At 39.5% G+C, this 27,557-nt stretch overlaps 1 protein-coding gene across 1 annotated transcript; it reads left to right on the forward strand.

Annotated features, from left to right (window-relative positions):
• The first annotated feature begins 4,216 nt into the window (after nt 1–4,216).
• chst14 (carbohydrate (N-acetylgalactosamine 4-0) sulfotransferase 14) lies at nt 4,217–27,227 on the forward strand. Its single transcript, XM_069924618.1, has 2 exons — nt 4,217–4,447; nt 24,498–27,227. Exons 1-2 carry the CDS (start codon nt 4,217–4,219, stop codon nt 25,314–25,316), a joined length of 1,050 nt encoding a protein of 349 aa, XP_069780719.1. The 3' UTR covers nt 25,317–27,227.
• The last annotated feature ends 330 nt before the right edge of the window (nt 27,228–27,557 follow it).

Raw genomic sequence — 27,557 nt, forward strand, 5'->3', positions numbered from 1 at the left:
ACATTGTTACTTTCTTTTTTTTTTGCACTAATTTGTTTATTTTATTTGTAATTTCTAGCAATATTTGCATTGTAATGTTGCTGTAAAATAACAAACGTCCTAATGTTCATGACAACAAATTCTGATTCTTTATGAATCGTAAAAAAACAAATCAAGGTACTGGCACCAATTCATGTGGCACACCACTCATTATATGTTGTCAGGAAATAAAATCCATCTATGCATATCCTCCATTTCCAAATCAGAATTTATCGTCATGAACAAGTTACGAAATCTGATGTTTTAGTGCAAACAATTGTATTATAACCATCTTACAATAATATAAAAAAATTTTTTAAAACTAGTGCACGAAAAGTAAAGCAGTGTCTTTGTTCAATGATTATTCAGGAATCTGCTGGCAACAGGGACGAAGCTGTCCTTGAGCCGCTGAGTGCTCACCTGTACCTTTTCCAGATGGTAGCCATGGCCTGGATGGTGGGGGTCTTTGAGGATAGAAGCTGCTTTTTTAAAAAAAACACCACCTCATGTGGATGTCCTCAATGGAGTGAAGTCTGGAGCCTTTGATGTTGCAGGCAGAGTTAAAAACCCTCTGGAGCTTTTCCTTGTCCTGAGATTTGGTGCCTCCATACCAGACAATGATGTGACCAGCCAGAATGCTCTCCATGGTACATCTATAGAAGTTTTTGAAAGTCTTCGGTGATGTACTGAATCTCCTCAAACACCTCACAAAATATAGCCGCTGGCAAGCCTTCTTTGTGATTGCATCAACATGGAGGCTCCAGGAGAGATCCTCAAAGATGCTGACACCCAGGAATTTGAAGTTCTTGACCCACTCTACCACTGAGTCCTTGATGAGGACTGGAACATGTTTCCCATGATTCCTCCTGAAGTCCACAATTATCTTCTTGGTTTTGCTAACGGTGACTGCAAGGTCGTTGTCATGACATCACTCAAAGAACTGCTCTATCTCCCTCCTGTACAATTCCTCATTACCTTTTGTGACTCTGGTGACAACTGTGGTGTCATCATAAAACTTGTAGATAGCATTGGCCACACAGTCATGGGTGTATAATGAGTAGAGCCGTGGGCTCTACTCCATCCTTGGGGTGTGCCTGTGTTGATAATCATTGAAGCGGAGACATTACTTCCGATTCATACTGACCGTGGTCTTCCAATGAGAAAGTCAAAGATCCAGTGGCAGAGTGGGGTACAGAGGCCCAGAGTTAGTAGCTTCTTGACCAACAATGAGGGAATCATGGTATTGAAGGTTGAGCTGTAGTTGATGAAGAGCAGCTGTATGTTTGAGTTGCTGTTTTCGAGGTGTTCTTGAGCTAAGTGGAGAGCCAGCAATATTGCATCTGCTGTGGAACAATTGTGACGATAGGTGAATTGCAGCAGGTCCAGATCTTTGCTTAGGTGCATGTTAATTCTGGCCATGACCAGCCTCTCAAAGCATTTCATCACAGTAAAAGTTAATGCTACTGAGTGATAGTCATTGAGGCAGCTCACACTACTCTTCTTGGATACTGGGATGATTTATGCCCTTTTGAAATGCACATTTTCTATTAGCCAGGCATTCTTTCATTTATGCCAATGTTCTATGAACTCTTATTTTCTGCAACAAACTTTGAAATAGTTATAAAAATGCTCTGAAAATATGTATAGTGTAACCAAAGCATACATTCTGCTAGAGCAGTGGTTTTCAAACTTTTTCTTTCCACTTACATCAAGGTAATGGTACGCGAATGGGGGAAAAAAAAACTTGAAAACCATGGTTCTAGACACAATTTTCACAGAAATATTTCACTTGAGAAAAATTGTCATTAGCCCATTTCCTTTGCAGTTATAAAACTGTGCACATAAGTCAATTAGGTACAATTAAAACAGTGGTTTTTGAACTTCTTTTCCACTACGTATCACCTTAAGTAATCCCTTACTAATCATAAAGCACCTATAGCATTGGGATTAGTTAAGGTGGTACATAAATGGAAAAAGTTTGAAAAGCATTATGCTAGAGGAAGTCAGCAGGTCGAGTTCTCCAGCAGATTTTCTTTTGCTCCAGATTCCAGCACCTGCAACCTCTTGACTGTCTCCAGTAGCCCACAAGTTTGCCTCAATCTATATTACTGTAATATTAATTTTCTCCTAGTTATTTAATCATATAAGGAGGCAAGAGACTTTTAATTTTACTACATTAACTTAAAGATCCATCTGTTTTATATTAATTTGTAACAGCTGTGGCATTGTATACCCTCAATTTGAACAAGATCAAGAGGTCTGATGAAGACATAGAGGCTGCAGAAGAAGGAAGCTGGAGCTAAAGAAACAGCACCAAAGATGGTGATCAGGTGTATGTGTGCCATCAATGCATCTCCTCAGTTTCTTTATCCCTGCAACCACCCTCCCCTCTTCCCCTGCAACCCCCCTTCCCCTGCAACCCCCCTTCCCCTGCAACCCCCCTTCCCCTGCAACCCCCCTTCCCCTGCAACCCCCCTTCCCCTGCAACCCCCCTTCCCCTGCAACCCCCCTTCCCCTGCAACCCCCCTTCCCCTGCAACCCCCCTTCCCCTGCAACCCCCCTTCCCCTGCAACCCCCCTTCCCCTGCAACCCCCCTTCCCCTGCAACCCCCCTTCCCCTGCAACCCCCCTTCCCCTGCAACCCCCCTTCCCCTGCAACCCCCCTTCCCCTGCAACCCCCCTTCCCCTGCAACCCCCCTTCCCCTGCAACCCCCCTTCCCCTGCAACCCCCCTTCCCCTGCAACCCCCCTTCCCCTGCAACCCCCCTTCCCCTGCAACCCCCCTTCCCCTGCAACCCCCCTTCCCCTGCAACCCCCCTTCCCCTGCAACCCCCCTTCCCCTGCAACCCCCCTTCCCCTGCAACCCCCCTTCCCCTGCAACCCCCCTTCCCCTGCAACCCCCCTTCCCCTGCAACCCCCCTTCCCCTGCAACCCCCCTTCCCCTGCAACCCCCCTTCCCCTGCAACCCCCCTTCCCCTGCAACCCCCCTTCCCCTGCAACCCCCCTTCCCCTGCAACCCCCCTTCCCCTGCAACCCCCCCTTCCCCTGCAACCCCCCCTTCCCCTGCAACCCCCCCTTCCCCTGCAACCCCTCCTCTTCCCCGCAACCCCTCCTCTTCCCCGCGACCCCCCTCTCTTCCCCGCGACCCCCCTCTCTTCCCCTGCGACCCCCCCTTCCCCTGCGACCCCCCCCTCTTCCCCTGCGACCCCCCCCTCTTCCCCTGCGACCCCCCCCTCTTCCCCTGCGACCCCCCCTCTTCCCCTGCGACCCCCCCCTCTTCCCCTGCAACCCCCCCCCTCTTCCCCTGCAACCCCCCCCCCTCTTCCCCTGCAACCCCCCCCCCTCTTCCCCTGCAACCCCCCCCCCTCTTCCCCTGCAACCCCCCCCCCTCTTCCCCTGCAACCCCCCCCCCTCTTCCCCTGCAACCCCCCCCCCTCTTCCCCTGCAACCCCCCCCCCTCTTCCCCTGCAACCCCCCCCCCTCTTCCCCTGCAACCCCCCCCCTCTTCCCCTGCAACCTCCCCTCTTCCCCTGCAACCCCCCCCCTCTTCCCCTGCAACCCCCCCCCTCTTCCCCTGCAACCCCCCCCTCTTCCCCTGCAACCCCCCCCCCTCTTCCCCTGCAACCCCCCCCCCTCTTCCCCTGCAACCCCCCCCCTCTTCCCCTGCAACCCCCCCCCCCTCTTCCCCTGCAAAAATTTTAAGGACTTGATGTTCCTCCAACGCTCCTTTTCTGCCTAGGCATTTGACTCACCTGACAAAACTTTGCCGTTGCAGTTTTATCTTTCAGAAGGCTCTCCCCTAATTGTCCAGACTTGTGGCCATTTGCCTTTCAGTTAATTTGAATAGGATTGTGCACTAATCTAAAATATTTTATTAGATTAGGTCCAATTCACCAATGTTTTAAAAATGCAGCATCAAATTGTCTTTTGCTCACAATTTTTTTGTTGGTGCTGTACTGAAACTATGAGGACATTGGTGTCAGGGCCACATTGCCAGGTGTGTCCCAACCCTTTCACCGCCGGTGGTGAGCGGAAAAACCTGGCGAGCACGTGCAGGGCAGTCGGTCTCACACATGCGCAGGGGCCGGAATCAACCCCGTGACGATTGAAGCGTTTCCCCGAGGCGCATGCGCCTTGACGGTGATGCTGAGCTTGGTGGAGGGCAGCGGGGAGAGAGTGAGTTTGAAGGGAGCGGGTGTCATGGGAGGACTGAAGGCGATCCGGAGGGCAGTGTTGCTCCCCACCATGTTGACGTTCGGTGTGATCGTGGCGTCGGGCGGGCTGCTGCTGATGATCCAGAAGGGCATGCTGGCCGAGGTCGAGACGCTGAGCAGCCAGACGTATGGAGTCCGGAGCCGGTCCCGCAGCATCGCCAACTCCAGGCCCAGCGGCGGGCGGGACTGGAAGAGGAGCGAAGACCCGGATTACCAGGTGGGAAACGAACCAGAGAAGACTTGGGTTGGGTTAGAAACCGGTGCCAAACACCGGCGATTGCTCGCGGTCAGAGCAACGGGAGGTAGTTTTTCTCTGAACCCCTTTCCTCTGATTGCGGCCTGAATCCCATCGGGTTGGACCGGACCCGTCGGGGCTCACAACTCAAAGGGAGCAAACGACAAGCCGTGGGAAGTCACGGAAAACTTCCTTTCACGTTTCAGACACGAACTCTTGATCATGAGATAATGTTTGAGTGGATTGGGATTAGTAACTTCGCCAGCTGTGTGTGAATTGCCAAAGTCCCCTCTTGGTCTTCTCAGTTTTATGTGGCATTTTTTTAAAAAAAAAGCACTTGGTCCAGTTTGACTGTCAAAACTTCTGCGATTATACCCTCTTCCTCCTATTTGACTGGCACAGTAGTGCGGTTGTCTCAACAAAAATCACAACCAGGAAGGTTTGGGTGAATATATTTTGGTCTTGTGATGGTTCTGATGTTTCCCTACACATTTGAAAGTGGGGAAAGATTGATATACTGGAGACAACCTTTTGTTATTCATAAAGTTGACTTGTCAGAATCATATGGAGATGTTAGTAAATTAGATGACTATTTGTCACGAATGGCCTTGCCAGAGTTAGATTTGACTGAGCAGAATGAATTGATGTGGGAATAGATAGCAATATCTCAAAATTTGCAGACGGCACGAAGCAGGGTTAGCTGTGTAGAGGAGGCTAGGAGGGTGCAGAGTGATTTGGACAAGTTAGGCAAGTGGGCCAAGACGCGTTAGATGCAATATAATGTAGATAAATGCGAGGTTATCCATTTTGGAAGTAAAAACTGGAAAGAGGATTATTATCTAAATGGTATCTGTTTAGGAAAAGGGGAAGGGCAGAGAGACTTGGGTGTTGCTGTGTATCATTTGTTGAAAGTGGACGTGCGGGTGCAGCAGGTGGTGAAGAGGATGAATGGTATGTTGGTGATCATAGCGAGAGGATTTGAGTACAGAGATCCTGCTGTAGCTGTACAGGGCCTTGGTGAGACCACACCTAGAGTACTGTGTGCAGTTTTGGCCTCCTTATCTGAGGAAGGACATCCTCACCATGGAGCGGGTGCAGAGAAGGTTCACTAGACTGATGCCAGGGATAGAAGGACTTGCATATGAAGAAAGGTTGGATAGACTAGGTTTGTTTCTCTGGAATTTTTAAGATTGAGGGGAGATCTTATTGAAATGTATAAAATTCTTAAGGGTTTAGGCAGACTAGACGGAGGGAGGTTGTTTGCAATGCTGGGGAAAAACTAGAACCAGGGATCACAGTTTAAGGATAAGAAGGAAGTTTTTTTTTTAAGGACTGGGATGAGGAAATATTTGTTCTCTCAGGGAGTGGTGGATCTGTGGAATTCTTTGCCACAAGAAGTAGTCGAGACTGGTTCCTTGTCAATGTTTAAGAGTAGGTTAGATTTGGCCCTTGTGGCTAAGGGGGTATGGGGAGAAGGCAGGATCCAGGTACTGATCAGCCATGATCATATTGAATGGCGGTGTAGGCTTGAAGGGCCAAATGGCCTACTCCCGCACCATTTTTCTACGTTTGTTAATGCCTCTCTTTATGGAGATATTGAATCAAGCAGTGGGGACCCATACTTCATTGGAATCCTTCTCAACAGCAATAATAACAATGATTCCTAAGAAAGATAGGGACCCATTTAAACTGTCATCATATGGACCGATCTCTTTGTTAAATGCTTACTTTAAAATATCAGCTAAGGCTTTGGCAAATAGTTTGACTAAATTTTTGCCTAAATTGATAAATAAGGACCAAACAGAATTTGTAAAGAAAAGACAATCAGCATACAATGTAACAAGACTTAGCTCAATCGATTTCGTTCATAGTGTGGCATTTGTTTTGGATGTAGAAAAGGCCTTTGAAAGATTGGAATGGGACTTTTTAACTTAAACTACTGGAGAAATTTGGACTAGGTCAAAATTTTATAAATTGGATTTGAGCTCAGATTAAGCTAGGGTTGTGACCAATGGTCAAATGTCTTTGACAATTCCACTATCTAGGTCTAGTAGGCAAGGACATCCACTATTACTCTTTGTACTGGCCAGAGAACCTTTGGCTGAAGTCATTTGACAGGACTCAAACGTTAAGGGGTTCAGAATGAACAAAATGAGCATAAAATCAGTCTTTTTGCAGATAATGTACTAATATATATGACAAAACCTGCAACTTCCCTACAAAGACTGCATCAGTAATTGGAAGATTATGGGAAGGTTTCTGGATATAAGATAAATTGGAATAAAAGTGAGATAATAACTTTAACGAATGAAGATTATACAGATTGCAAAAGGAATACACAATTCAGATGGCCGGTAAATAATGGCTTAAAAAATGTATACAAGTTGAATTATCTCCCTTTGCTTAAGAATATTGAAGAGGATTTAAATAAATGGGTCATAAATTGGACATAAGAAATAGGTCATGGCTAATCTGATCATTGATTCAACTCCACCTACCTGCCTTTTTCCCATATCCCATAATTCCTTTTTTATATAAAAATCTTTCTAACTGAACCTTAAATATGTTTAATGAAGTAGCCTCAACTGCTTCCCTGCACAGCAAATTCCATAGATTCATTACTCTCTGGGAAAAACTATTTTACCTCATCTCTGTTAAAAATCTACTCCCCTGAATCTTGAGGCTGTGTCCCCTAGTTCTGGTCTTACCTACCAATGAAAACAATTTTACTGCCTTTATATTATCTATCCATTTCATAATTTTATATGTTTCTATAAGATCTCCTCTCATTCTTCTGAATTTGTGTGAGCATATTCCCAGGTAATTTAGTGTCTCCTCATAGGTCAACCTCCTCATCGCTGCGATCAATCTGGTGAATCTCCTCTGGACTGCCTCCAAGGCCAGTGTATCCTTCCTCAAGTACGGAGGCCAGAACTGCACACAGTACTCCAGGTGCGGCCTCACCAGTACCTTGTACTGTTGCAACATGACCTCCCTGCTATTGAATTCAAATCCTTTAGCGATGAAGGCCAACATTTCATTTGCTTTCTTAATAACTTGTTGTACCTGCGACCCAACTTTTTGCGATTCATGTACAAGCAGTCCCAAGTCCTGCACTGCAGCATGCTGCAGTTTTTCACTGTTTAAATAACAATCTGCTCTTCTATTTTTCCTACCAAAGTAGATGACCTTGCATGTACTAACGTACTCCATCTGCCAGATCTTTGCCCACTCACCTAACTTGACTATATCCTTCTGCAGCCTCTCCACGTCCTCTGTACAGTTTGATTTTCCACTCCATTTAGTATCATCTGCAAACTTGGCTACACTACACTCTGCCCCTCTTCCAAATCATCAATATAAATGGTAAACAGCTGTGGGCCCAGCACACAGATAATTTATCTGCAGCACCCCATTGTCTGCCAATCAGAAGAATACCCATTTATCCCGACTCTCTGCCTTCTGTCAGTTACTAATCCTCTATTCATCCCAATATACTCCCCCGACTCCATTCATCTGTATTTTATTGTTAAGTCTCTTGTGCGGCACCTTATCAAACGCCTTCAGGAAATCCAAATATACAACATTAACCTATTCCCCTCTATCTACCACACCCATTCTATCCTCAAAGAACTCTAGTAAGTTTGTCAAACTAGACCTGCCCTTTCTAAATCCATGCTGCATTGCCTGATGGAACCCCTGCATTCTAAATGTCTCGCTATTTCATCCTTAATGACAGCTTCAAGCATTTTCCTGACTGCAGATGTTTTAACTGGCCAAAAGTTACCTGTCTTCTGCCTTCATCCCTTCTTAAAAAGTGGTGTGATATTTGCTGACTTCCAATCTGCTGGGACCTGCCCAGAGTCTAGAGAATTTTGATAAATAACTACCAATGCATCAATTATAACTCTTGCGGAGGAGTCACGTGATGGAGTAGTGGCCGGTCAGGGAATTCCAGCCCTCTCCCGAAAAGTTAAAAAAAAAACACACAAAGCACAAAGGTACAAGATTAAAATTTATAATAAAGTAAAAATAAAGGTGAGAAGAAAATGGCAGCGAAGAGAGAAAAGTCGAAAACAACGGGAAGAAAAGAAGAAGAAAGAATGTCGGAAGAAGAAGGTGAAGGCCTTACCTGTCCGAAGAGGCCCGCCGCGGAGAGAGAAGCCCGCTCCCGCAGGTCAGTGGAAGTCCCGGGCTCGGGACTACAAAAATGGCTCGCAGAGCCAAGTAAAAGTGTGCAACCGCGCATGAAAAAAAACACACTGACGGGAGGGGGGAAACAGCTGTGGAGTCGATCTCCACAGCTGAGAGAGACACCTGCAGCACAGCAGCAGGTGCAGAACACAGATAATAACGACAACAAGAAAGAAGAGGGTAAAAAGAAAACAAGGAAACAACAGATGGTCAATCCAGAGGAAGAAGAAGAAGAACAGAAAGAAGTGGAAGAAGAAGAGAAAGGCAAGACAATGGATGTATCTTTTTTAAATATATGGAATCAGTGAAAGAATGGCAATTACAAGAATTTAATGAGATAAAAAGAAGAATTAAGAATGCAGAAGAAAAAATGAATAAAATGGAAATGGCCATATCAGAGTTAGGAAAAAGAGTGGAAAATATGGAAGAACGAGAAACAATTGTAGAAATGGAAGTAGAAGACTTAAAAGAGAAATTAGAAGAATCTAATAAAAAAGTTAAAGAGACACAGGAGCTGTTAGCTCAGAAGATAGATATAATAGAAAACTATAATAGAAGAAATAATATAAAGATAATGAGCCTTAAGGAAGATGAAGAAGGCAAGAATATGAGAGAATTTATAAAAGATTGGATCCCCAGAGTCCTGGGAAGACCAGAATTACAGGAAGAAATGGAAATAGAGAGGGCACATAGAACTTTAGCCCCGAAACCACAACCGCAGCAAAAACCAAGATCCAATTTAGTAAAATTCTTAAGATATACAACAAGAGAAAATATATTGGAGAAAGCAATGAAGAAAGTAAGAGAGGACAAAAAGCCACTGGAATATAAAGGTCAAAAAATTTTTTTCTATCCAGACATAAGTTTTGAACTCCTGAAGAAGAGTAAGGAGTTCAATACAGCGAAAACGATCTTATGGAAAAAAGGATATAAATTTATGTTAAGGTACCCAGCGGTACTTCAAATAGTTATTCCAGGGAAACAAAACAGACTATTCTCGGATCCAGAGGAAGCAAGGAAATTTGCAGAACAACTACAAAACAAGCAGAGAGATGAAGACATGTAATAAGAGTAAAAATGACCACGAACTATATGTATGTGTGTAAAGGGGTATATGTGTGTATATATATATATATATAGGGTGTATACATGAATGTATCCGTATTTAGAGGAAAACATATAGAGTATAGACAAGAATTAATAAGGGAGGGAAAGGGAATAGAGGGAATAAGGAGGGAATTAAAAGAGTGACCATTGTTACATATGAAAATTGTAATCTTTTCTGGGGGGGGCTGAGTGGGGAGGAGTTACGGTCACTACAAAATCAGCTGAAGTTTGCGAGTGAATTCACAAATCCAAATGGAGAGGGGAGATGTGGTTGTCCGACAAGGGATAAAGGGCAACTCAGGAGGGGGAGGGGAGAATGGGGTTAAAGAAGTTTTAAATAGGAGAATAAGGAAAATGTTTGATGTTTTAGAAATGTTGTCTTATAAAGTGTTCAAAACAAGAAAGCAGAAATGGATAAGAAGGAAAGGTGATGATGGAAAAACGGAAAGGGAAGATAAACAACGTATAAAATGGCTACGCTGAACTATATGACTTTAAATATTAATGGAATACATAACCAAATTAAAAGGAAGAAACTGCTAAATTTAATGAAAAAAGAAAAAATTGATATAGAATTTGTGCAAGAAACACATTTAACTGAATTGGAGCACAAGAAATTAAAGAGAGATTGGGTAGGACACGTAACAGCAGCGTCGTATAATTCAAAAGCAAGAGGAGTAGCTATATTAATTAGTAAAAATGTGCCAATTAAAATAGAAGAGGAAATAATAGATCCAGCAGGGAGATATGTAATGTTAAAATGTCAGATATATTCAGAGTTTCGGAATCTACTCAATGTATATTCACCTAATGAAGAAGATCAAAAGTTTATGTAGATATTTTTTTGAAGATAGCAGATACACAAAGGAACATATTAATAGGAGGGGATTTCAACCTGAATTTGGATTCAAATATGGACAAAACTGGGAAAAAAATTAACAGAAAGAACAAAGTAACCAAATTTATAATTAAATCGATGGAAGAAATGCAACTTTTGGATATATGGAGGAAACAACACCCAAATGAAAAGGAATATTCATATTACTCGGCTAGACATAAAACATACTCAAGAATAGACCTATTTTTGTTATCAGCTCGTATGCAAGATAGAGTAAGAAAAACAGAATATAAAGCTAGAATATTATCGGACCATTCACCCTTAATATTGACAATAAATTTAGAGGACATCCCTCCAAGAATGTATAGATGGAGATTAAACTCCATGCTACTCAAAAGGCAGGATTTTAGAGAATTAATTGAAAGACAAATTAAAATGTATTTTGAAAAAAATACGGAATCAGTGAAAGATAAGTTTATACTATGGGATGCAATGAAAGCGTTCATTAGAGGGCAAATAATAAGTTATGTAACCAAGATGAAGAAGGACTATAATCAGGAAACAGAGCAGTTGGAAAGGGAAATAGTAAATATAGAAAAAGAATTAGCAATGAAGGAAGATGCAACTAAAAGAAGAGAATTGGCAGATAAAAAAATAAAATATGAAACACTACAAACATATAAGGTGGAGAAGAACATAATGAAGACAAAACAGAAATATTATGAACTAGGGGAAAAAACGCACAAAATTCTAGCACGGCAGCTTAAGACAGAACAAGCTAAGAAAATGGTATTGGCATCAAGGAAAAAAGACAAACAAATCACATATAATCCAAAGGAGATCAAGGAAAACTTTAGAGAATTCTATGAACAATTATACCAAACTGAAAACGAAGGGAAAGAAGGGAAAATAGATGAATTTTTAACTAAAATTGAACTACCAAAATTACAAATAGAGGAACAAAATAAATTAACAGAACCATTTGAAATAGTAGAAATACAAGAGATAATAAAAAAATTACCAAATAATAAAACACCAGGAGAGGATGGATTCCCAATAGAATTCTATAAAACATTTAAAGATTTATTAATTCCTCCCCTCCTGGAAGTAATCAACCAGATTGATAAAACACGAAGCTTACCAGATTCATGTAAAACAGCAATAATTACAGTAATACTAAAGCAAGGGAAAGATCCACTCGCACCAGCATCATATAGACCAATATCATTACTTAACACAGATTATAAGATAATAGCTAAACTATTAGCAAACAGATTAGCAGAGTATGTACCAAAAATGGTAAATCTATACCAAACTGGATTTATTAAAAAAAGATGCACAACAGACAATATTTGTAAATTTATTAACTTAATTCATGCAGTAGAAGGGAGTAAAGAGCCAACAGTAGCAGTTGCTTTAGACGCAGAGAAGGCCTTTGACAGAGTAGAATGGAATTATTTATTCAAAGTATTGCAAAAATTCAGTTTACCAGAGAAGTATATTAATTGGATTAAAGCATTATATAAGGGGCCAATGGCGAAAGTGACAGTAAATGGATATATATCAAAGCAATTTAACTTAAGCAGGTCAACGCAGCAGGGATGCCCACTATCACCCTTATTGTTCGCGTTAGCTATAGAACCACTAGCAGAATTGATAAGAACAGAAAATAATATAAAAGGGATAAAAATAAAAGACAAGGAATATAAAATCAGTTTATTTGCAGATGATGTTATAGTATACTTAACAGAACCAGAACTATCAATAAAAGAATTATATAAGAAATTGAAGGAATATGGAGAAGTGTCGGGTTACAAGATTAACGTAAATAAAAGTGAAGCAATGCCAATGAATAATGCGGATTTCTCAAAATTTAAGAAGGAATCACCATTCAGATGGCAAATGCAAGCAATAAGATACCTAGGTATACAAATAAATAAAAATCTTGGCCAACTATATAAACTCAATTATTATCCACTAATGAAAAAATTGCAGGACGATTTAGAGCATTGGAAAGATTTACCATTAACACTAATAGGAAGGATAAACTGTATTAAAATGAACATTTTCCCAAGGATATTATACCTATTTCAGGCATTGCCAATACACTTGACAGAGAAATTCTTCAAGGAGTTAAAGAAAATAATAAGGAATTTTTTATGGAAAGGGGGGAAACTGAGGATAGCACTAGATAAATTAACAGAATGGTATAAACAAGGAGGCTTACAACTGCCAAGCTTTAAAAATTATTATAGAGCCGCACAATTAAGTTACCTATCAGATTTTTATCAAACAAGGGAAAAGCCAGATTGGACTAGATTAGAATTAGATAAAATAGGGGAAAAGATACCTGAACACATATTATATAAATGGGATGAACGTAGTTCTCCAGTATTACATCATCTACTCAATATTTGGAAAAAGATTCATGCAGAAAGGAATAAAACAAATTACCAATTACCAAAACTAATATTTATGCAAAATAAGTTACTCCCTTTTACAATAGATAACCTTTCCTTTAGAGAATGGGAGAAAAAAGGGATCAAAAGAATAGAAAATTGTTTTTCAGGAAATAGATTATTATCCTTTGAACAAATGAAAGATAAATACAATATAACTCAAGATACAGTGCTGGCATATTACCAATTGAGATCCTACTTGAAGGACAAATTAGGAAGCAGTCTGAGGTTACCAGAGGGAAGTAACTTTGAATATGTGATTACAGATACAACGATAATCAAAAGATTTATAACAAATATGTATATTAAACTGCAAGAAAAGGAGAATGAGGAAACAAATGGTAAAACTAAACAAAAATGGGAACAAGATTTAAATATAAAGATAAAAAAGGAAACATGGGAGAAGTTATGTTCTGGAACGATGAGAAATACAATAAATACGAGGTTACGTATGATACAATATAACTGGATACACAGGCTATACATTACACCTCAAAAGTTAAATAAATGGGACCCAACAGTATCTGATAGATGTTTTCGATGTAAAAAAAGAAATGGGAACAACAATTCATGCAATCTGGACATGTGAGAAAGTAGAAAAATTTTGGGAAGATCTAAACCAAATATTAAATAAAATTACAGAAAACAATATACCAAAAAATCCAGAGATCTTCCTCCTAAGTAACATAAAAAACAAAGAATTTGGAATTGATTTGGATGGTGCACAAAAAAGATTTGTTAAGATAGCTCGAGCTGTAGCAAAAAAATGTATTATGTCAACCTGGAAATTGGAAGATAATTTGAAAATACAACAATGGTATATAGAAATGAATAAATGTATTCCATTAGAAAAAATAACAAATAGTTTAAGAAATAATATTGAAATATTTGAACAAATATGGGAGCCTTACATGAAACATAATAGAGAAAACCTACCGGGGACATTTACTACCTAAATTAACGAAAGGAGAGGGAAATGAAAAGAATTGACTCAGTGGAATTTCTTGTTTATTTTTATTGAATGACAACATTGTTTGACAGGTTTAATGTATCCTAGATTTTGTATTTTAAATGGACGGGGGGTGGGGGAGGTAGGGAGGGTGGGATGGGAGGAGGGAGGGGGGGGAGAAAATGGCACTGTATATATTTGAAAAGGAAAAAGTATGTATCATGGTCAATGAGGTTTATGGTGTGAAAAATAAAAAAATTTCAAAAAAAAATATAACTCTTGCCATTTCCCTCATTACCCTGGGATGCATTCCATTAGGACCAGGGAATTTGTCTGCTTTCAGTCCCAATAGTTTGCTCATCAGTATCTCTTCTGTAACAATTTTTTTATTGAGGCCCTCACCTCCCTTTGCATCCCTATCACCACTCTGGCATGCTGGATGTGTCTTCTGCCATGAAGACTGACACAATATCTGTTCAATGCCTTAGCCATTTCCTCATTACTCAATATCAATTTCCCTTTCTCATCTTTCAAGGGACCTTTGTTGACTCTAGCCACCCTCTTCCATTTTATATATTTATAATTTTTTTTGCTATTTTTATATTTTGTGCTAATTTACCTTCATAATCCTTCTTCCCTTATTTCCCCTTTAGTTGTCCTTTGTTGCCTTTTAAGGTTTTCCTAATTCTTCAGTTTTCCACTACTCTGGGTTACTTTGTACACATGAGATTTTAATTTTATACTTTCCTTTATTTCCTTAGTTAACCAGACTAACTCTTCCCTCTCTCGTTGCCCTTATTTTTTAACGGGAATATATTTTTGTTCAGCACTGTGGAAAAATATCTTTGAAAGTCTTCCAACTAGCCTGTGCTCCCAGTACACAGTGACCATTTCCTGTTGTTGTCTCCCTTGTTCAAGCATAATACATTAGTTTTAGATCTAACTATTGCACCCTCCATCTGTATAAGAAATTTAATCATACTATAATTGCATTTTCCAAGAGGGTCCCTAACTACTAGATAATTGGTAGAGTTAATAATATTAAAATGAACATATTTTCTAGTCTATAGAACCTCTTCCAGACTCTCCCAACACCACTACCACAGAATTTCTTTAAAAATTTGAATATATTATTTAGGACATTTTTATGGAAAGTTAAGTTAGCTAGAATCTCCATGGAAAAATTATCTTGGAAATATGACATAGGAGGATTACATCGTCCAAACTTTAAGTACTATTATTGCTTCCCAACTTTAAGCACTATTATTGAGCACCCCAGATAAAGTTTGCCACTTCCCTCTTTGATGGAAGAGACAAGCCTTCGTGGGTAGAAATTGATCTGCACAAAGTCTGGGAAAGTGGCAGAGAATTTATATATAAATGGGGTGTTCACTTCATTTTTGCTGGAAAAGAAACACCAACAATAAAACTTATTTTGAGTATTTGGTATAAAGTGAATAATTTAATTGGCATGAGGGAAAATTATTACCCCCCAAAACACCCTTGTTTCAGAACAGATTAATTCCTTTAACTGTGGTCAATTTAATTTTACATGCCTGGTTCCATAAAGAAATCAGATAGGTAGAAGATTGTTAAGTACAAGGGCAATTAATGTCATTCGAACAATTAAAAAATAAATACATTTTAATCCTACAATCTTCCGTTACTTTCAACTAAGAACTTTCCTCAGAAGAATTAGGACCGACTATGATGTTACCAAAGTGCTGTGAAATTAAGATTCTAATTCGAAAGGGGGACACAAAGAAATTCACATCAGTTGTGTATACTTTACTTCAATTGGGTACTCCTAAACGGGAGTTATATAGATCAAAACAAAGATGGGAATCAGACTTGAATATTATACAAGTATTGATGATAAGACCTGGTTAAATTTATGTCATGATTGTATGACCAATATAATTTTTTGCATAGCTATATGATACTCTCCAAAAATTACATAAATTAAACTCTAATTTTTTATGACATTAAGAGTTTTATTAAATCAAATTATTGGGAAACAATTGCCTCTATGTCTAGAATTGTTTCTCTTAGGAAATATTGTGGACGTAAGACCTAAAATGAAGCTAAGTACCAGTTAAGAGTTTCTTAAAATTGCATTGGCAGTGGCCAGGAAATGTATTGTGGTTACTTTTGGAAATAACCTGTTGGAATACTGAAATACATTGTTGTATTCCCCTGGAGAAAAACACTTACAATTTAAGGAATAAGAACAACATGTTTCTGCAGGTAGGGGAACCTTATCTACAAAGTGTAAGGTTGAATACTTAATATATAAGATATTCATTTTATTTATTTTCCTTCCTTTTATTGAGATCTAGACAAAAATAATTGGTCCCTTTTTTTTTTGTTGAATTGAATTCCAGATTTCGACAGCTACTTTCTTCTCTTTTCCTTTTTCATTCTCTCTTTTTTCTTCCCTTTTCATTTATTTAGGATTTTGTTGGGGGGGGGGGAATAGGGGCTATATTTGGAACATGTATCAATGATTAATTCACATTAATTTATTGATCTGTGATGGTAATTTTGGTACTGTTCGTTGATAAATCAAAATAAAATATTCAAAAATAAAGTTGACTTGTAAATCTGTGGGACAGAAATCCAGAGGAGCTTTATATTGGAAAAAAAATTAGGATTTCTTTATCCTGTTTGAAAAGCTCAGTACAAAGCCTTTTGGTTCATTGAAGCATACTGGGATAGAATGTGTCGTTTACTACAAGATGGATGTACTTGCAGAAGATACTCAGCAATTTGAGGGATAAGTTTTTCATAGAGGATGGTAGTTATCTGGAAGGACATAGCAGAGGTGGATACAATTATAATATGTACGAGACATTTGGACAGGGACTTGGATAAGATCCTAAGATATAGGTTATTCAGCCAAAGGAGCAGAAGTTGGACATTCAGCCAATCAAATTTGCTCTGCCATTCCGTCATGAGCTCATCATTCTCCCTCCCCTGCCTTACCACATAACCCTGATACCCTGACTGTTTAGATACCTATCAATTTCTGCCTTAAATACACCCAACGACCTGGCATCTACAGCCAACAGTGGTAGCACATTCCAGAGATTAACCAGATAAAGATGTTCTTCCGCTTCTCAGTTTTAAATGGGAAACCTTCAATCCTGAAGTATTACCCTCTTATCCTAGACTCCCTTATGATGAGAAACAACTTTTTTCACATCTACAGTGCAACATTTGAAATATTTCTATGTGGTCTATAGATGAGACTTTCCAAGTTCTACTATTTCCCAATTTCAAGTCATGTCATCTTCAAGGAAACGTGAGCGACGATATTCCAAGTTACTATCTTATTAATCTAATAAACCAAACTTTATAGATGCAGATTTAAGTAGCTTTAATTCATTTATAAAATGGATAAACATTTTGCATAACTTCACATTGAGATTTTCACAAAGATGAATAAATAAGGCATACTGTATAACAACGATATTCAACTTCAAACAGATATAAGAAGAAATAAACAACATTAAGACAAATTAAGATTAATTAATATGGATTCAAAGAAAAGTATCTCGAGCTTGCGTCCCATTCATAATTCTTTGAAGAATGAGATGCAAGCTCTCGTTTCGCTCAGATATTATATGATGTCATGGTCACGATGGTAACACTATAAACAATATTTTTTCTTAAAGGGATATGCACAAAATTAACTACGAATCTAAAACACAAGGTTTTAACCTTTACAAGGACCCACCTCATTCTTCTGAACTCCAAGAATACAGTCCAAGAGCTGTCAAAGATTTCTCTTATACTAATCCCTTAATTCCAGAAATCACTCTTGTTAATCTTCTCTGAACCCTCTCTAATGCCAGCACATCCTTTCTTAAATATGGAGCCCAAAACTGTACTCCATACTCCAAATGAGGCTTCACTAGTGCCTTATAAAGCCTCAACAATCCCATCCTTACTCTTCTATTCCTCTAGATATGAATGTCAAAATAACATTCGCTTTCTTCATCACTGACTCAGTCTGGAGGTTATCCTTTAGGATATCCTGCATGTGAATTCCCAAGTTTTGAATTTTCTCCCCTAAGTAAATAGTTTGGAGTGAAACCCAAAAGTCTGCAGATGCTGTGATTGTAGTAAAAGCACAATACCAGAGAAACTCAGTGGGTCACACATCAAACTTTATATAGTAAAGATGAAGGTACATAACTTGCGATTTGGGCCTAAGCACTTTATCAAGGAATGGTCAATATGTTGGCAGGAGGAGAAGCAGAGGGAGGAGCACAGGTCCACAGGCACAAGGTCATAGGTGCATATGGGATGAAAGGCACAAGCGGGAGGGTGCGATTGAGACCAGGGTGGGGGGTTGGGGAGGTCAGAAGGAGGTGGCAGGCAGGGGAGGCCAGAAGGTGGAGGTGGTAGGCAGGGGAGTTCAGAAGGGGGAGGTGGCAGGCAGGGGAGCTAGGAGGAGGTAGGTGGCAGGTAGCAGAGCTCAGAGGTGGCAGGCAGAGGAGGTCAGTCACCACACTCCATCTGTAATCCCTGCTGCAACCATGTCCTTGACCAGACCTGCGTCCATGGCCACGTTTCTTTCTGAGCTATTGGAAAGGCATTGAGGGATATAGGAATAAGACTTTGGAGAGTATGCAGAAGAGGTTTACTAAGCTATTGCCTGGATTGGAATGTTTTAGGTAAAGGAAAAGTTGGACTGAGAAAGTAAGTTTTAAAATGTTGACTTGCAGAGAGAAGCAAGCTGTATTTCTTTCTTTCTTGTTATCAGCTGGAGCTGATAATGACTTCCTTATTTGGCAAGGTAGTTCAAGACTATTAACCATTGGGTAAGGGTCACTACCCTGATTAACAAATCCCAAAACAATTCTAAGAAATATGTATTTATATGGAACAGTCTATTCTAGAAACATAGAGGTCTGATTATAAATAGATGATGTAAGCAATGAGGCAGATTCTCTTGAGACTGGCAGCTTGTGGCAGTTGTTTTTGCTGTAACAGAGTTCTCACATATTGCAAAGTGATTAAAAGTTTTTTCAGATGTGTTTGTATTTGTTTACAAGCAACCCCAGGTCCACTTTAATCAGACAAACTTGGATTTTTTTTTCCCCCTCGAGCATGGAGGCTGAGGGGAGACCTGATAGGAGTATATAAAGTCGAAATGCATTGATTGGCTAGTTATAGTCTGAGTGGAATTGCAAAAAAATAAAAGGACATAAGTTTAAGGTGAGAGGAGGAAAGTTTAAAGACTCTGTATAAGACTTTTTTTTTCCATACATCAAGCAGTAGATGCCTTGAACTCCAAGGTGGTAGAGAAAACAATAGTGATGTTTAAGAGGCTTTTATAAAGATAGCAGATAGAGAGAGATAGACTATGAGGAGGTAAGTAGGATATCATAGTAGCCTAAAAGGCCTGTAGCTCTGCTACAGGACTGTGTAAATAAAGGTAAATTGGATTTAGCATAGATTGAAATCTTAGTTGGCATAGATAAGAGGGCCTGATACTGTACTACCTGATTTAATGATTCAGTCTATTCTGCCCTCCATTTCTATTACCCCCACTGAGAAATCAGTTAACCTTTCTCTGTCTCATGTGGGCATTGCTGCAAATTCATTGTTTTATTGTCAATACTTTATTGCTTTTGGGGAGGTGATGGTGAGGCACCACCTTAAACTGCCAGTGTAATCTGAGAAACGTCCTTGTGCTATTATTGAGTAAAGAATTCCAGGATTTACACCTATTTTCTGAATGAAGCTTAAAGTGGAACTTGCAGGTGTTCCCATACGCTTCCTGTCCTCCTCTTTGATGTAGTGGTATCTCGTTTGTGAGATGTGACAGGGATACCTCAGGTAAATAATTGCACTGCATTTTATAGATGTACAAATTTCAGTAAAAATTAATGTTAATGTCAACTCCAGTGAGTTGATTGCTTTGAAATTTGAGAGTGGGCCTATGTTCTTCATGTTAACTGGAGCACATTCTCTCACTCCTGAAATTTGGCCAGTAAATGGTAGAAAGGGTTTGGAATATTGGGAGCTGACTCGTTTATTTCAAGATATCCAACCTCAACCTGCTGCTGTGGCCACAACATTTGAGTGGCTGGTCCCAAACCCTAAGGGTTAACCATATAGCTAAAAGATTAGGATCAATATGTTGTTTTGAGAAGAATGTCAGATTCACAGAGAGATTAGTCTGGATACAAGTGTTACAATCACACGTAACTTTTATTAACACATGGATAAAAACGTAGAACGTTAAAGGATACACAATTACTAATTCACGTAAGCAACGATACAGACATTCACCTCAGACATCAGTTGGACTCCAACAATGGTAAACTTTTATTCGACTTTGCTCACACACTATAAACAGGGACTTACACATGCTTGTGGTTGCCTGATGAATGAGAGTGAGGATCTACGGGTATCGATTTGTCACAATACTATGGCTCAGCTTCAGCATAGTGTATATCTTACCCGCGACCTTTCCAGGGACATCCACAGTAGCGACTTGGCATGGAGTGGTGTCCGGGGCTTGGACCATGAGGCAGATAGAAAGAACGTGCTGGTACTATATAACCATATAACCATTTACAGAGCGGAAACAGGCCATGTCGGCCTTTCAAGTCCGCACCGGTTCACTAGAACTCCACTAGCTCAAACCTCCCGTTCACCACCAATAACCCTCCGACCCCCTCACCTCCATGTACACATCCAACCTTCTCTTAAATGACAGAAGGGACCCTGTCGCAACTATCTCATTCGGAAGATCATTCCATTCTGCCACCACTCACTGAGTGAAAAAGCCACCTCTAATATTTCTCCTAAAATGTTGCCCCCTTACCCTTAACTCATGGCCTCTTGTTCCAACCTCCCCTGCCTTCAGGGGAGAGTCTGTTTATGTCTAGTCTATCTATTCCTTTCATAATTTTAAATACCTATATCAAGTCCCCTCTCAGTCGATTACATTCCAATGAATAAAGTCCCAGTCTCCTTAATCTCTCCCTGTAATCCAGGCAACATCCTTGTAAACCTTCTCTGCACCCTCTCCACCTTATCTATATCCTTTCTATAATTTGAAGACCAGAAATTAGCACAGTACTCCAAACTTGGCCTCACCAATGCCTTAAACAGCTACAGCATCAACTCCCAGCTCCTATACTCTGTACTATGATTTATGAAGGCCAGCATATCATATGCCTTCTTAACCACTCTGTCTGAGAGGAGATCTTATAGAAACATATAGGATTATGAAGGGTATGGATAGGATAGATGTAGGAAGGTTTTTTGAGCTGGCCGGGGAAACTAAAACGAGAGGACACAATCTCAAGATTCGTGGGGGTAGATTTAGGACAGAGATGAGAAAAATAGTTTTTCCCAGAGAGTAGTGAATGTTTGGAATTCTCTAACCAGGGAAGTGGTTGAGGCTGCCTCATTAAACATATTTAAAATTTGGTTAGATAAGTTTTTACATGATAGAGGAATTGGGGGAATTGGGGAGAAGGCAGGTAGGTGGAGTTAGGTCATAAATTAGATCAGCCATGATCGTATTGAATGGCGGAGCAGGCTCGATGGGCCATTTTTGACCTACTCCTGTTCCTACTTCCTATGTTCCTACATGGGAATCCACCTTCAGTGAACTCTGTGCCATAACCCCTAGGTCCCTTTGCTCCTTGCATGCCTCAATGCCCTCCCCTTAACTGTATATGTCCTATTCTAGTTATTTTTACCAAAATGCAACACCTCACACTTGTCTACATTGAATTCCGTCTGCCATCTTTCAGCCCACTCTTCCAAACAAACTAAATCCTTCTGTAATCCAAGAAAATATATCCACCGCTCCCCCTATTTTCATATCATCCCCATATTTACTTACCCAGTTAACCACACCCTCCTCTAAATCATTAATATACACGATAAACAACAAGGGACCCAGCACCGATCCCTGAGGCACCCCACTTGTCACAGGCTTCCAACCTGACATACAGTTGTCCACCATGACTCTCTGCTGTCTATCTCCCAGCCACCTCTGAACTCATGTCACAATCTCTACTAATTCCTAGTGACTGAATCTTCCTTATTAATCTTCCATGCGGAACCTTATCAAAAGCCTTACTAAAATCCAAATAGATCGCATCCACCGCTCTACCTTCATCCACCTTTTTTGTCACTCCCTCAAAAAACTCAACAAGGTTTGTCAAACATGACTTTTCTTTTACAAAACCCATGCTGGGTGCCCCTAATCAAATGCGTGTATACTATCTCGAAGAATACTCTCCATAACCTTCCCCACCACCGAAGTCAAACTTACTGGCCGATAATTACTTGGCCTACACCTACTGCCTTTTTTGAACAATGGAACAACATTTGCAACCCTCCAATCCTGTGGTACCAACCCCTCCTCCAGTGATCTTTGAAAAATCACTGTCAGTGCCCCCGCTATTTGTTCCCTGACCTCCCTTAAAGTTCTGGGAAAAATCTCATCAGGACCAGGAGACTTATCCACCTTAATTGACCCCAGAAGCTCCAAAACTCTCGCTTTACTAATCCCTATCATTTCCATAACTAAGCCCTTTGCCTCTCTTATCTCGTATCTCCAATGTCCCTTTCCCTCCTGAATACGGACTAGAAAAAATTGTTTAATAAATGGTACAGTACAGTACTATTCTGTACTTCTTGCCAATAATGACCCTGGATGTTTTAAAGTAGCTAATGGTAAGGTGTTCACTAATGGGTGGCTGGAGTCCAGCCTTGATTGACAGGTGATGTGACTTCTGAAAAAGATCCAGATGAGGAGGAGACGTGACCACCCGCAATACACACAATCCAGACAGGCAGGGAGTACATATTTCCTCCACACCCAACAATCCCATGCATTTGATTGGTCGGTGGGAGGGACCAACAAAGGGAATTAGTCTCTGCATGATCTGAAAATCTGAGATGGACAGTTAGATTACTGAATGTGCGGAATGAAATTAGCCATGGTTTTGAGAAACATGCATGCTTGTGGGGAAGGAAGTACTGTATTCAGGTGCTCCCTACTTAGGATGGCCTGATTTACCATTTTTTGAAGTTATGATGCTACGATTCTGTACTTTCAATTTTGAATTCCTATCTGTTCCCGTGCTTGTAGTATGCGGATATGAGAGTTAAATTGATGACCCTGTCACTTTAGCAACCCACTATCCAGCAATTCATTTTAATTCAATGTTTCAAACATTCTTCCTGGTCAGTGTGGTTTCAGCTGTGTACGTTAATTTTTTTTCCCAGTGTGGAATAAAGGAATTCAAATTTTAATTAATAAAAAAATGGTAGGTGCGGTATTCCTTTTTGACTTACAATTTTTTTTCGCTTACGATGGGTTTGCTGGAAAGGAACCCCATCGTAAGTGGGGGAGTGCCTGTATGCACATGTAATAGTCGAGTTTTTGTGGACAAATTTTTGGGGTAGAATTTAGAGGGTCGATTATTACATGCATACTTTGACAGCAGAAAGTACCTATATTGTTTGAGGTGTCAGGAGCTTGGATAGGTGGGTGGGTGGCCAGTTGAGAGTCTGCGGTCGGGGCATTGGAAGCTCAGATGGGCGGGTGATGGGATACAGTTTTCTTAATGAACTGAGGTGAATCTTAAAGATGGATGATTACTGATCAAGTGTTTGATGTAGATGGGACAGGGTTATTTTGGGAGAACAAACATTGACGAACAAAGCTTTGTGCTTCTGCAGAAGGAAGCAATTGTTTTTGAAGATACCTGTCAGAATATGGTGCGGAGTCCTAGATGATAGAAAATGCTAAGCTTGGCTAGAAGGAACATAAAATGAGAAAAAGAGGAAACTTTCCAGTTTTTCCTCTGATCAGCTACCCATGAATTGTAAAAAGAAATGTAAACTTAAAATCATCTTCACCTGCTGACTCAAACATGGATATTGCATCTCTGCCTCTTGTCCTTGCACCAACCCGCCCACAATCCACCCAACATGTCACTTCCTCAGGCAATGTGGCTGCATATCAATATGAAGATACAAGACAAAAGCAGGTTTGTGTCCCTTAGTCCATTTCTTATATAAAAAAACTTGCCCCTAATTATAGCCTTTAAAAGACTTGCAGCCCTCAATTTTGTCTAATTTCTGACTTAAATATGAAAACCTGTCTTTTGAGACAGTGACTCCTTTTTCCAAATTCTCCCACAAGGGGAAATGCCTTCTCCATATCCACTCTCTCACAACCCATCCTGTACATTCCACTTGTTGAGAATCCTGAAAGGGTGTTTAATTAATCTTTAAAATATCACCTTAATAATTATTATTTTTGATGTTTGTGATTTAAAAAAAATTGTTTGAAATGGTCACAATGTTTTACAGGATTTTTTTATAAATTGACAAATATCTGTGAGGTGTAAAGTGTCAATGTGGCTTATTTGAAATATGGGAGATATTCTATTATTTTATCACTCTAATTTCATGTTCTTTTCATTTCATTCTTAGATTAATCAAGAGATCAGGAACAGGACTCTGCAGAATGTTTGCAAACAAAAAACAATGCCACGTGGTATCTTGGATTTAAACTCATCCCAACGACGGACTTTGCTGAAGCACATCCTTGTTAACGATGAATACAAATTCTTGTATTGTTATGTGCCCAAAGTTGCATGCTCAAACTGGAAACGAGTTATTAAAGTTCTGAGCGGTGCATTGGATAATGTGCATGTGCAGATAAAAATGGACCACAAAAATGACTTGGTCTTCCTTGGAGATTTAAAGAGCAATGAGATTAAGTATAGGCTGAAGCATTACTACAAGTTTATGTTTGTTCGAGACCCAATGGAACGATTGTTGTCAGCTTATAGAAATAAGTTTGGTGAAGTGGTTGAATACCAAAGGAGATATGGAATGGAAATAGTGAGAAGATATAGGAAAAACATTGGTCAGTCCAAGGGAGATGATGTTACTTTTTCAGAATTCCTTCAGTACTTGGTGGATGAAGATGGCGAAACAATGAATGAACATTGGATGCCAGTGTACAATCTGTGTCAACCTTGTGCTGTGAGGTATGACTTTGTAGGCTCCTATGAACAACTGCATAGTGATGCACACTATGTACTTCAAAATATTGGAGCCTCGGACATTGTTGAGTTTCCTGAAAGACAAGCATGGTATAAACCTGTTACAAAAGAGATCTTGCATTACTATCTATGTAAAGTGCCTCAAGAACTTCTGTATGACCTTCTACCAAAGTATATTCTAGATTTTTCATTATATGCTTATCCTCTCCCAAATGTTACACGTGAATATTGCAGGCATTGAAGAGAATGTGTTTTGCCATTTATTTTCTAAATGATATTGACATTCTATTAGTATTCTATTGTTGCTTTTGTCTGTTATATATGCATATAACACTAGGATTGTTGCTTCCTTGGCAGAGCAATTAATTTTCCCTAAAATCTTATGCCTCCCAATTAAAGAATGTGATGAATATCTTCTGTGAAAAATGTTTGGTCCATATTAACAGGCTATTTCCCCAGGATCCATATTTTTCTTGCCATTATTCAAGATTCAGTAAAACCCCTGGTATATGGAATTCAAGTAATTGGCAGCCTCAAGCAACTGGCAAAACTATCGAGGGAAAATTTTAAAAATTATTTAAGAATAAAATAATAGGCTAAAATATCCAAGTTTAAAATTGTAAAATGTTCTCTGAAGTAACACATAAACCATTGGTGAAGATGGAAGCTAATATTCAATGAGCAGAGTGCCTTGGTCGTGCTTTGCTCGTAGCAGCTGTTTGAAAAGAGTCGTGTAAAGCAGCAATGGCGTCACCCAGGAATGAAGAGCTGGTTGATGCCGCTCGCCATTGGGGTGGTCTCTTAAAGTGTCTCCATATCTCTGCTTAGTAAGAGTCACCCTGCTCAGAGGCTTTATCTGTAAACTTGGGGGAGGTGGGATTAATTATCTATAATTTTATTCTTCATCTTTCGGCAGTTCCATGGACGGGGAGGAACCTGCAGGTATAATGATAGTTAAATGTTTTCAAAGAATGCTTTAAAGTTTATATATTCATGCAAGTGAAGTTTGTTCAGTGTAAATAGGGTATAGTATTTTTGTCTTTTAACCTGTTTATTCTTAATGTAGGTGTATTAGTTAGGCATTGTAAGAGCAAGTCTCAAGCAACCAGAAAATACACATTTAGCATCTACCAATCCCCATATTGCCAGATACCAGAGGTTTTACTGTATTTTAAAAGGCATTTTTCCAGATGTTTTCATCATTTTCCTGATCTTATTTATCCATTTCTCTTCTTCACTTGTCTAGTTTATTTTCTCTTCAGATTTTTCTATCAGAAGATGCAAATAGTGATATTGCTATTCTCAGTGTATGGAAATAATTCCACTGTCAGTGAGGTTTGATCACATTGGTGCAGACTGAGATTTAGTCTTTAACTATCCTGCATTTTTCAGCTGACAGTTACCTTGCTCTTAATGAGAAGTTGTAGTTTCTTGGATGTTTTTACTCTGCTTTTTAAATGGACTATTTGAGTAAATTTATTTTCTAAACAGTTGACATTTGTGAGCCCAGACTTGGACCTCACCACCTCCAGCTAATCAACTGATAGCATTTTTAATGTTAATTTAACAGTGGGAAAATCACCAGTTAACTGATGCTTTCCATGTTGTACTACACAAATTCTGCTGTATAATAAGTAAACTTCATAATGATATAACAGTAAAATCTTACAGGGACTAATAAGACCACATCCTTTTCAGGATCTGATTTTCTTTTGCTGCTTGTTTTTATCTTAAAGAAGCAGGGCTTGTATCTTCTTTGAATCAGAGGTAATTCTAGTACTTGGTTACTTTTTAATAGCTTAATTTAAGAATGAGAAGCTCTGATTAGAATTTAGCTGTTCTTGATCATCTTGTGTGTATATATATATATATATATATGTATATGAATTTATGCTTATTTTTTAAAAAAATGTACATAGAAATGCACTAGGCTCTTGTAATGTTTTTATTTTGCTTGTCTTGCTAATTGTATGGAACACATGCTTTAATCATGCCTTCCAATGTATGTATTATATAAATTCCAAAGACAGAAGCAGCTGGGAATAGGGTTCTTTGGGAACTGGTATGGCCGATAGCACATTTTTTAAAAGAAAAAGGTATATTTTTATGAAGATGTTACATTTACAGATTAAATAAAATATTGCTACATTGACTGCATTGGTGTTTTTATCCACATACTGTATTTAAACCAAGTATTTAACTAAATGTCAGTGTGATGACTAGGATTTGTTGCAGCAAGTTTTAATGGGTGATACTTTATTGACATCTGGTAATTTGATGTAATTTTCCTGAATATTGGCTCAAGCAGAAATGAACTGAAGTAGCAATTGTGTAAGTCCCAAAGTACCCAATTCGTGTTGAGAGAGTAAGCAAGAATATTAAAGAGCAAAGCGATTTGTTGAAATCGTTAAGTGACTGAGCCAATCATTAGTCATAGAATTGGAAATGGGCTTTCAGCCCAACATGACCACACCAACCAAAA

The sequence above is a fragment of the Narcine bancroftii genome, chromosome 3, assembly GCF_036971445.1.
Source record: "Narcine bancroftii isolate sNarBan1 chromosome 3, sNarBan1.hap1, whole genome shotgun sequence".
NCBI lineage: Eukaryota > Metazoa > Chordata > Chondrichthyes > Torpediniformes > Narcinidae > Narcine > Narcine bancroftii.